This window comes from Epinephelus lanceolatus, chromosome 7 (genome assembly GCF_041903045.1).
Source record: "Epinephelus lanceolatus isolate andai-2023 chromosome 7, ASM4190304v1, whole genome shotgun sequence".
NCBI lineage: Eukaryota > Metazoa > Chordata > Actinopteri > Perciformes > Serranidae > Epinephelus > Epinephelus lanceolatus.
Window position 1 is genome coordinate 4,499,302 of NC_135740.1, and position 12,442 is coordinate 4,511,743.

The 12,442-nt window shown below is 40.4% G+C and overlaps 1 protein-coding gene across 4 annotated transcripts in view; it reads left to right on the top strand.

Annotated features, from left to right (window-relative positions):
- Positions 1–12,442, top strand: part of mgarpa (mitochondria localized glutamic acid rich protein a) — a 28,004-nt gene that overhangs the window by 9,856 nt on the left and 5,706 nt on the right. For 2 of the 4 annotated variants that reach the window (XM_033633556.2, XM_033633558.2), the window contains exons 4-5: positions 3,515–3,532; positions 10,193–10,489. In XM_033633556.2, the coding sequence (XP_033489447.2) occupies positions 3,515–3,532; positions 10,193–10,489 (315 nt within the window). Of the gene's footprint in view, positions 1–3,514; positions 3,533–6,601; positions 7,884–10,192; positions 10,490–12,442 lie in introns of those variants that run through there. The other 2 variants (XM_033633557.2, XM_033633564.2) reach the window with 2 other exon arrangements.

Below are 12,442 nucleotides of genomic sequence, written 5' to 3' on the forward strand. Positions count from 1 at the left end.
TTTCTTTATCAGTGTTCTCTCTGTAATTTTTGAGAGTTAATCAAGAAATGCAGACACTGACTGTAGCTGTGCTTAATGTCAGACTGTTGTGTCACAATGTAAATCTAGGTTTATGACGGGGCTAAAGGTCTAAGCTGAGTTACCGATAACAATAGGACTTGCACTAAAACAATGTTGAGGATAATTATAATAAGCCCTCATTTATGCCTGCGGCTGCTCTGCCTTACTGTGAGCAAACAGATTGAGTTCACACCCAAGCAAAGGATTGTGGGACAGTCTCAGATTATCTCCTGCTTATTTCAGCAGCAAGTGAACTTCACTGACACAACACACAAATGTAGAGACTGAGCATAGCTGCCCAGCTGAGTCTGCTGGTAGAGAGCCATCCTATTAGATACACACACACACACACACACACACACACACACACACACACACACACACACAGAGCCATGTTGCTAGCTGACCTACATGTGTATTTTTACCACTGCTGCTAAAGTGCTTTCAAATTAGTTTAGATGTTTTGAAGCCAATTAGAACAATCTGGACTATTGTCAGAGTGCTTTATCAGTTAGGTCTTCTTGGAAATTGTATAATCCGTTTGACTAAATCAATTTGGGATCTGAAAAAATTGTGATGGATATTTTTCTGAAATGTTATAGACCAAACCATTGATATTCAATATAAACTAAGCACAAAAAGTAAGGAAATTTGTGTTTGGTAGGTTATTTCCTTGGAGGATAGAGTTCGGTTCCAGACTGTGGAGATATGGGATTGCCACTGGTTTCAGAATTTCATCTCGATGTCTCTCTGCATTGAGATTGCCTCCAATGATGACAAGCCTCATTTTTCCAGTGAGGGAGATGCCGCCCCACACCATCGCACTGCCTCCACCAAAAGATGTTACTCTATCGGTGCAGCAAGCAGCAAAGCGTTGTCCATGTCTTCTTCACACTTTGACCATACGATTCAACTGCCATAGGCAGAATCTGGACTCATCGCTGAACATAACGTTCCTCCACATGTTCAGGTTCCAGTGCACGTGTTGCTGACACCAGCGCATACGGGCCAGACCATGAAGGGCAGTCATGGCAAGCCTCTTGGCAGCCCTATGACACTGGAGATTGGCTGTGTGCAGTCTCTTCCGGATTGTCTGGACAGAGAGCTGTCTACCATATCGTCCTGCAAACCTTGACTGCAAATCTGTAGAAGACTGCCTACGGTTCCTAAGTGCTGACAGGATGAGGAAACGGTCTTCTTGGGGTGCCATCTTCTTGGGACGCCCACTTCGCGGCCTGACTCTGACATCCCCCGTTATATGGAACTTGGCCTTCAGTTTGCAGATGGTACTTGGGCTCACTCCAAATAATGCCGCAACTTGGTTTTGCGGAACATCAGCTTGAAGTTGCCCTATTGCACGCACCCTATCCAGATCAGTCAAAGGTGGCATGCTGATTCTTGGAGTAGACACCAACTGACCACTGTAGCAGGGCCCACCTGACTGATTGTCAGCACCTTAGGGTACCAGAAGCTCAAAACAAGAGTCAATAGCAACAGCAAGAAAAAGCCGATTGGCATTGGCAGAGAAGATTTGGCTAATTTTGCATGGGCGCAACCCATATACTCAGCTCTGCTGCTCATCCCACAAATGCATGTTCCTTACAAATGTGGCACCATTTAAAAGAGAAATAAACAGGCTTTCCAACGGTATAAGATTTATTGCCAAGAAGCATTGTTACAAGAAAAAAATAATCTACAAATGTCCTTACTTTGTGCTTAGGTTATATTCAATAGATAAATCTACAATTGTCAGAAACTGCAACCCTAATTAGACAGGGAATTACAGTTGTCAGAAAACTGCTGCTGCATTGAGTGTGGACATCTTGACCTTGGTTTTGAAAAAACAAACCAAGGTCCTCTTACAACTATTTTATTTTATTATTTATTTATTTATTTATTTTTGAGTTTTTAAACACAGATGATCTTTATAGCAGATGGAGTTTACTCCATTTTCATGGAGAAGATGAGATGGTGAAAGTGGTGTTACTGAGTGTAGGGTCCTACACTCAGTAACACCACTCAGCCATAATCATTGGCTGAATACAACCAACTGCTGTAGGGAGCACTTTAACTAGAAAACAGACAAATTTAATTTTGTTATGTCATCTTACTAACAGAATTGATGTTAATTGGTAACAGCTGATAAAACCTGGCTGTGATGGTTGTCATTTTAAGCTATGAAAGCAACGGTCAGCACAGGCTAAAAGGAACCCTGCTGAATGCTTTGGACACTACTCTTTGCTAATGCTAATTACAATTGTAGGTCAGTGCATCCATCCCTTTTACCTACCTCAGTTTCTGAACTCAGCCACACTCACTGATGCATCCAAACAGTAAAAGAAAAATAGTAAATGAAAGAAGTGCTGCAACACCAGCAGGCTGAGAAGGACAAAACACAGAAGAGCACTGTAAAGAAACAAAGTAGACTGTGGTAAAGGAACACTGCAGAGTACAGTAAAGAAACAGGTAGAGTGCAGTGAAGAAAGACAGTAGAAAGCAGTAAAGAAACACAATAGAGCAAGAAACAAAAAAACAACAACAAACAAAATGATAACATGAGTCAGTCTTTACTTTTGAGTACATCTGGAATTCCCTGTTCTATAGCCCCTCCCCTCCCTGACACAAACTAATTTCCTCTAAACACAAACATCCTCTGATCCAGCACACACAACTCTGTCTATTATGTTTGAATATGATATCAGTGTTTGTGATCACTGATAGCTGGCTTTTTGTTTGTTCTGGCTGGCGGACTCTTAACTGCCCATGTTCTGTTGTAGATAGATGAGATACGTATAGAGATACTGAATAGAGCAAATATACCAACTGACAGTGTACTCATACATCACTGTGTACAGGCACTAATGCATAGGAGGTAAATCCCCTGTAAACTACTTGTGCTTCTGCAGAGTCAGGCTCACTGCTGCTATCAAGATGACTTATTTCATGTAGTTTTCTATCACATACAGTAAGAAACAATCCCATTGGGCTGAGTGTTAAAAATTCCAGTTAGTTCCATAGAATGAATATTAATGATTTCAAAGACTCTTTTGTTCACTATCAAACCACATATCCCAGTTTCACACAAGCATCTTTAAAATATAATCGGCAGAAGTTAACGGAATGCAATCATGCTCCCCAAAAGATAAATCTTGTGGGATATATGACAAATAAAATCTCCATTTAACTATTAATATTCTTTAAGAAAAAGCACATCTACAAGGGTAAAATGGTGTGACCAGCATGCTAAATGCAAACCAATTTATTGAAATGTGTATCAAATATCCTTATTTTTAAGCTGTAACAGATTGTAAACTTGAACATGTTCCAGAGTCTGTCCAGACACCTCCTTCCTTTTGCTAAACCCTGCATTTTTTTTTTACTGCTCATCTGTTGCCACTGTGTCTGCAGCTTGTTTCTGTGTGAAACTTACACTGATGTTTCTGTTTTCTTACAGGCAGGGATGAAGAAGAGGGTAAGTTGTTTCATCACAGATATTAAGCATTCATTATCACCGCCTGAATGCTCACTGAAATGTTGTCCTGAGTTTAAGGAAATGTTGGCATGGGCTTGATTGTGCTTTTAATAATTTCACTATCCTGATTCCAACATTAGTTGCACCGAAAGCTCATGATCACACAAATCACTGTATGTTTTTACCACTCATAGTTCCAAAATTACACAGTCGAGAGTGAAAAAGTTAAGGTAGCTACACATAAAATGGGAATGATGTGATTATAGCAGCAGACAGTCACATCCAACAAAGACAAATGCAGTCTGAAAGATGACAACCTATTTTAAGATTACAGTGTTATATCATGTCAGGTAAAGCTAACAGGGGGAACTGTAAATTCTTACAGCTGCATACTGCCACTGTAGAGATGGGGGTAGTCAGAGCACAGCAGAATATTTAAAAACTTGACTTGCAAGTAACTCTAGTGGGGTCCAAGCAACCGACACAATTAATATGTATCAAAGGGTCACTGACCTGGAGTCAGGAGAAGACTGGGGCATCGCTTAATATGGCTCAAACAGTTGTTGTAACGCATGTTTATGCATTCATGGAAAGTCTCAGACAACATAAAAATGTAAGATGAAATTTAAATAAATACCTCATGGAACCAGACTGAAATGAAGTAAGAAGAAATCTGGAACATCAAAAAAGCAAGGGTGTATGAACAAATGTTTTCCCTGTCTATGCAGACCTCTCTTCTGTAGTGGAATTAACATCATAGTATGCATGCATACTCTTATTGTGATGGCCCACCAGCAGAAGGAGACATAAAATACAATACTGTTCAGTGTATGCTATATTCATTAATTGTGCTAAATACGAAAAAGCATGTTGGCCAATACCGATGATTTACGAATATTATCAGCATGTTGGTCAATCCATTTTAAAGCCAATATCAATTGATACCGATGGCATGCCAATATTATATATACCTACTTGAAAAGGTTGGCGTTATATTTGTGCGTGTCCTTGTGGGCTTTTTATTTGAGACATGCATGACTACTCAGCCTTGCAAACAGTTTGCGAGTTGCTTTGTGTACAACATATCCATGAAAACACACAGAGCTGATTGTAAATGGACAAGAGGCCGTGTGTTGTAAACTGTGGAAAACCCCCCAGTTGAGATGTATATTTTTAGTGTGCTGTAAACATATCCAAAGAATGGAAAGTCCAAACGAAATATGCTGTTTCCATGACCCGCATCAAATTCAGAATATTGTCATTTGGAATGATAGTGGAATATTAATGGGCATGTAAACATACACAAGGATACTACACTACTCTCCTCCCATTTTAGAATTTGTGCCGAGGGCTCTATACTAGCACACCATTAGTGTCAAAATCTAATTGGCAGATTGCAGTGAAAATTGCTTCCTGCTCTCCAGAGAATAACGTGCTTCCATCTTGGACAAAAGTGTTCCTGTAGTGACACCCTCAGGACAATACAGAGGGTGATTAGGGTAAAAACAAAACCTCCTTCCACTTTTTCAGCAGGTTGTCCAAAGATATTTCACAAATGCCAAACAAATATCACAATTTATTGTAATTGTAAAATTACCTAAAAACTTCCACTTATTTTAAAAATATAGGATTTTCATCTACATCAGTGCTAACTGTGCTGCAAACTTAAGAGCTCCCCTAAAGCTGATATTATATATGACTCAGATTGCCCTATTTGACTTTCCTCAATCAAAAAGTGTCCATTTGACACACACTGAATGGTTAATATTTGGCTCGGATAGATTACACAAAATACAGGGACAATAATGGATTCTACTGATGGTGAACTTGTTTTTTTTTTTATATATATAAAAGAACAGCAAAGCAGGGTTAGTAGAAGAGTTAAAACAAAAAGAAAATAAGGAGGAAACTCCTTTTCCACCAATATTGCATGGGTTCTGTTCTGGTTTCCATACCTAATTTTGAACTGTTCGGAGCATTCTGAATCCAAAAAATTGTAAAGAGCAGGGTTTTGTTTACCTAAAGTGTGACAACATCAGTGGATGTGTCATATTCTACAGGTTGGAAAAAGGATGGAGTCTCGTGTAAACATCTTATCATTAATCGTTGGGTCCGTGCTTGTTAAATGAGGACAAATATTTCTAATAACAGAACAAAGGCTCGCAGATAATTAATGTGATACTCCATTTTGCTAATACTGTTTACTTCTGATCCTTTTATTAATTGTTCTGCCCAAAACTGACAGACAGTCAAGCTTGTTTGCTAGATAGCACCAAGGTTCCAAGAAACCTGAACAGAACCAGTTCAAGAACCAGAGCTAATTTGGTGGAAGATGGGTATGAACTGTCTTAAACTTCACAACATCAACTGGGAGGTTCTGTGATTTGTTAAGGAGCAGAATACATGTAACAATTACACATACATGTAAATGGTGCAGAGGATTGCCCCTGAGACACATATTGTGCATCACAATCATTTACAGCATCCTGAGTAGCTAAGCTTTGGCTGTAGCCATATTTATAATTCATCCTACCCTGAAGTTGTACATTTTATCTCCAACTTCAGAGGAGTAATTTCTAGTTTGGAAACATGTATTGGCTGCACTTGTCTTCCTATCTGACCTGAGTCTTGCCTCTCTGAATTTTATCTTCCTTGCCAAAAGGCTTTAGTCACCAAACCAGTCCCCTCCTTTGATCCCACTCAATCCCTCTTTTCTCTCACTCTTCATTGTGTTCTTTATTCCTGTTGTGGGGAAGGGCTTTAGATAAATAAGGTCTTGTGTTTTCTTCCAAACTTGAGTCAATTTGAAGACATCTCTGCTCCAAGTGAGACAAACTGTCATATGTGCTAATGACAAAAGCTTCTTCTCAGAGCGCTCACCATTGACATCACCAGTGCATCTTTAAAGCAGCCCATACCCATTTTTTGCCATTTCACATGCCAAGCTTCTGTGGGTGGTTTTTAGATTGACAATGACTTTGGTGTGTAAATTAAATCTGGCTTTAAAAAAAAAAAAATTAGACCTCTTCTTCCCATTTCTCTAACTCTTTGTGTCTTTACTCTTTTCAGTGTAATGGTAAAGCTAAGGTCCTCTGTGGCCGCATGGATATTCGTCCTAGAACTGGACTCTTTGGATCTGAACAGGAAAACAAAATCCCTCTCTCCTCCTTCCTCCCTTCCTGTACTGCTAAGAAAGAGAGTGCTCTACTCAGCTTTAAACCTCGGGACAGTTCTGTGGAGGATATTGATTCTGTGCTCCTTTCTTCAGTTTTTGCCTCTTGCTGCTAAATGTTAATGTGTAACTGTGAAGAGGATAAATGGACTTGACAGAAGTATCCAAAACCACTTGACAGATTTTTTTTTTTTTTTTTTATCAGTGGACTATATCTTAGTTTGAATGTTAAAAGATTACTTTGTTTTTGTGGGACATTAGCCAGTTGATTAACATAACTATTGAGCAAAGCTATCCATGCTACCACATTAGCATGCACTGTTGTGAGTGATGGTATTCCATTAGCACCATCTCAAGGGCTGTTTGAGCTGATGTAGCCAGGTTTACATTTAGCACTATTCCAGGTGAACATACAGTGTATGTATCTGCTGGTCAGTGATATATATTTACCTCATTTGCAGTCTCAGTGGCCACTTAAAAAAGAATTTATATATATTATTCTTCAGTGAGACTTAATATTTGTAAAGCTTTCACAGTTAATCGCAACTCCAAAGGTGCATTATGATAAGAACTGAGTTTGAAATGATGTTGCATGCAGCACTAGCTGTGGATGCTAAAATTGATGCTTTTCAGAAACCTAATAATACAATCAACACCTCAGATAACTTCCTTTTTTGGATTCTTCGTCAATTTTTAATGGCTCTGCTAACTATGGCACAGTGTTTTAAAATCAAATGTAACAAAGAAGGTTTTGAATTTGCTACAGCTCAAACTTTTGCTTCCCCATAGCAATGGGAGCTGAGACACACAAAACATTTCTCAGAATCAAACTTGAAACAGTTGAAACTGATGGCCTTTACCTCAACTTGTGGTCAGTATTGTTTCATTATACAGGGGTCTAAAGTGTTTTTAGGGTTCAAGAACATTGGAGGTATTGTTAGCAGAAACCTTTGAAATGGAAAATTACAGTGGGGAAAAATACTCCTGGAAACAGCAGAAGTACGAATGTGCTAGCTGGCTACTATCACTCCCAATAGTTAATGCTCAAGTGTTGAGTACTAGAGTTAAAGTTAAAGTTGACTCCTGGGCCAGTCTCCCACAACTTGGTGTATATGTGTTAATCGTTACTGTAGAGCAAATGGTGGAGGGATGTCTCAAAGATTAAAGACGCACAACCTACCTGGCTGTCTCACTGTCAGACTTACTTTCAGAGTTCCAGATAATACATAGCTTGTTAACTGGATGGTAAGAACCAAAATTCAACTTCACCCCCTCTACCCCACACCCTTAACCCACCCCTCTCCCTCCCTTCCTGTTCCCCTCTCTTCTCTGGTCTGTCATGATCCTCCCTGTCTTTGAGTTTGCATGCAGTTTATGTGATGATGGTGTTGCCTTTAGTATTCACTGAAGTAGTGAGTTTAGAAGTAGTACATCTGGATCAGCCTGCTGGGAAAATACGATCAGCTGTCAGTAGCTATGTTTCCATCCAACTGTCCACCTGTCTCATTTTCCAAAGCTGTTACACACAGTGCAAGTTCAGGAGAGTGGCACAGCTGCATTATTTTACATTAAAAACAGCGAAGGCCTCGGCAACAACTGCTCGCTGTCTGAAAGTACCTGACATTTGACAAATCTGAGCAGATCGGCACATTTGTCATCTACATTGTAGAGTTGTCACTTTTAAGGAAAAAAAAAAAAAAAAAAAAGTTTGAATGAATTAGAACAGACTAATAACTGTATCTGCAAGTTGCTCCGGTGCTCCATAGTTGCAAAACGTGACTACATAGTCGTGGTCTGGGGCCCTGCAGATACAAAGACACATGCTTCTTCTGCTCATGCTATCGTTAATCTCAGTAAGTTAAACTGTTGGCGTGGCGCCATTTAACATGAGGATTTAGTCACTGAGCTGGAAACAACTGCTCTCCAGTTCATATATTAATGATTATTGCAAGTTGCACTGGTGCTCCATGGTCGCAAAATGTGACTAAATAGTCATGGTCTGGAGCCCTGCAGATTCAAACACGTGCATTGCCTGTTCACACACTATTTTTGTTTGTGAGTCTCTCTCTCTCTTGCTGCTGGACTGCAGTTCAATTTCGGTTGTCATATGTCATCAAAGGCGTGGAATGTGACATGGAAATATGTCCCAAAGCGAGACTGTCATGAAAAAAAAATTAGTGTAGTCATCTTGCAGATGATTTCTCAGAACACTCAGTATGGAGTGTGCCTCTGGGAAAACGTCCATTTTGAGGGCCTTGTAGCCCAAACGCTTTGCCCTGCCCCTCTGTCCCAACAAGAATCAATATGCCCTACCCCTAGACGGGAATGAGCAAAATGGTGGGCTAAGGGCTAAATAGTAGGGGCACGGGGCTTACTGGGGTTGAGCCTTAGATGGTGAATTTTCACCTTGTAACAATTACTCAATCCTAAAGATCAAAAACTATGCTGTTTTTTTTTCTCCTGCACACTGTAAATTGAATGATTTTTTTAATTTAACAAGATAATGACTGGTCAAATATTTGTTCCCACATTAAAGTGAAATTTGAATTTGTAATAAAAAGTGACGGCTACTACAACAGTAGTAGTACAACAGGTATTATAAAACACATTATAAAACATCAAATTTTCTCTCTCTCTCTCTCTCTCTCTGTGTGGTTTAAAGGCCCAGACACACCAAACAGACATCAAACAAGTAGTGGCGACGTAAGCCGACTGTTGTGTCACCTCATGTCGCCCGTGTCTCGGCCAAAAAATGTCACCTGAACGTACCACAAAGACTACTGCCAACCAGCACATTCTGTGGTAGTCTTCGGTAGTCTGAAGTCGACATTCAAAAAGAAAAAACGGAAGAGTGACAGGATGGTAGTTGGTCACTAACAACATACCACATGTAAGAACAGAGGATATGAACAATAATACAAACAATTACAGACATTTCCCGCTAAAGAGCTCAATACCTAATAAGTTTATTTTGATCTTAGGCCATTTTGACTTGAGGTGTCTTGTTAGCTCTTTGCAGTGCAGTTTCTCATGAGCTTTCAAACAGTGTGATTTCACTTACAGACGGGCTCCACTGGTTTCAACGCCAACTCATCACCCTGAATAGGCCGAATACAGCAGACAAGGGCCAAATAGTTCCAATGGTGCTGGACACACTGCAAACACGAGGGCAACGGATGCTTGATGAGTCAGGGCTCTGGCACAGCTTGAATGGAAACCCAGCTACAGATAATATATAAAAAATATTGTTTAATGCGGTTGATGGTTTTTAATCAAAACGTCTCACATTTAAAGAGTGATGTTTTGCTTGGTTTATGCTCTTAAATGCAGCATTTCCAAACTGCATGTGTCTGTACAGAACACACAGTGGCTGCACCAGTGGTTAATATTGATTAGGACGGGTTGCTGACTGCTGGCTGCTCACTGTTAGCCCCATGAATCAAACCAATGCTCTGGCTGATCCACTCCTTCTGGTTCTTGTGTTCTAGCAGGAGAGGAGGAGGAAGAAGTGGCAGCTGAGGAAGCCAGTGGAGAGGCTGAGGTTGGCGAAGAGGAGGCTGGGGAAGTTGCTAATGGCGAGGCTGAGACTGTAGAGGAGGCAGTCGCAGAGGCAGTCGCAGAGGCCGCTGAGGTTGTTGCTGAGGTGGCAGAGGGCATTGCCGAGGCTGCGCACGAAGTGGAGACGGTTGCAGAAGAAGTGGCTCAAGCGGCCAAAGCTGTTGAGGAGGCTGCTGAGGCTGTTGCAGAACCGGCCGCTGTCGCTGCTGAGGAACCCGAAAGCAACGGTACGACCTCTTCACCTGAGGACGAGGTAGCTGCCTCTGAGGCCTGAGGTGTCACACTTTCACTACAGGGAGATGCACACACACTTCCTATCTAACTATCCTTAAACCACTTTAACTAAAGAGCCGCTGACAGCAGGTCCTTTTCTTCCCTCACAACACTGGGATCAATAAAACTGGTAACTTACAGTCACTGTCTAGATCCACTAGAGGTTAGCTGCTTCTCCTCAGGTGCCGGGGTTCACCTCTTATTCAGCACTCTTATCTTCCTGACAATGTATAGTTTCTCTTTTATTTATTGGAGTGGGTTGAGAGGGTTATTAATGTGTGAACTGAGCGTTTCTTTATGTAAGGGTGACTTAAGATTTTTTGTTTTGGTGTGCAGCGTAGATCACTGTGTGAGATGTCTATATTTGTTCAGATTATTATGGGAGCTGGAGATATCAAAGCCAGCAAAGAGATCTCCTCAGTAGGCTCCTCTTGATTTACAGCAGCACACCAGAGTGAGACATTTCCAAAGTGTCAGTTAGGTCTCTCATATGCAGTTATGAGTGAAATAAATGTGATCACTCAGAGTAACATTCATAAAGATTGGCCTTATTTCACACAGTTAACATGACTAAAAACCAGCTAATCCCTGTGAGAATACCACAGGCTTTATGTCAGGTTCAGCAAACCACACACAAGGAAGTAAGCGTGGAACAAGCAGGAACACCCCTTAAATACTGTGATAACGTTGCTGTATTTTTGTTATGAAGTCCCTAATGGTATTTTGCAAGATTTGATCAAAAGCTGTATTTCATTGAAACCTCTGTAATGTTGTACTACTTCATTCAGGTATCACAGAGCAGGTTGTTTATTCTTAAACTATCGAACAGTTGTGTTTATTCTACAGCAAGATGAGATGGCTCTGTACTAATTGTGTAACCGCTGCAGTGTTTTCTTTTCCTAAAGTGTAATGTGAAACTCATAAGAACTCATCAGGTCAACAAGTGATTCAACCCATATGTGATCATATTTTTATTTTGCTTATAACTGGATAATGAGCACTGTGAACATTTTACAGTAATTTATCAAGTCATACAATAAAACCTTTATGAAGCCGGAAAGGTTTACTGCCGTCTTTAATTTGTCTGACTTGGTCTTTTTACGTACGTTAAGTAAGGACATTTCTAGCTATTCATTCCAGTTTAGTAATTAAATTTTTAAATTCCTTTTTTTTGTTTTCCGTCATAAATTTAATAATTTTCTGTAAATTATTTATCAGCCTGATTAAATGCTCACTATTACGTGCAAATGCATTTCAAATACTTTAAATTTTCTTCTCACTGCTCTCTGCACCCAATTCTTCTTTGCTACACTGTGTCAGAAATGCACTGGGACTTCTTTGTTCATCGAGATATAACCCTTACTTTTTGCATGGTTTTCACTTTAAGGCCAAAACACAACAGATGTGAACAGCACACATCAAAAAATGCCCCCATTATTTTCAGTGTATAACCCCACACTGGCAGTGGCTAGACATGCGTCAGTGCTCCTGGATGGATGGTTCTGCAGCACTTCACACCACTGTCCTGTTGCCAGCCTTGTCACCCGAAATTAAATGCATTTTTCCCCCACTCACTCTCTTCTTGTACATACCGGCTCCCTTAGCACCTCTAGATACAGCGTAGTGTCACAATATTTTTGTGTGGCAATTAGGGGTCCTCGGATCGGGTATCGGCATCGATGATGTTATTTTTACAAAATCAGAATCGGTAATAAAAGATTGGAGGAATGAAATCAACAAAAATGGCCAGGTTTTTCAGCTTTGTTGTTCATTGTTGTCTCCGCTTTCCAATGTATTGTAACCGAGTGTCCTGGGTTCGCCTAACTGAGTGCAGCTAATGAGCAATAAACGGACAGGAGTCGAGACAACAGGTTCAGCGGCCACCGCTTCTCTCTTTATTCCAAGCA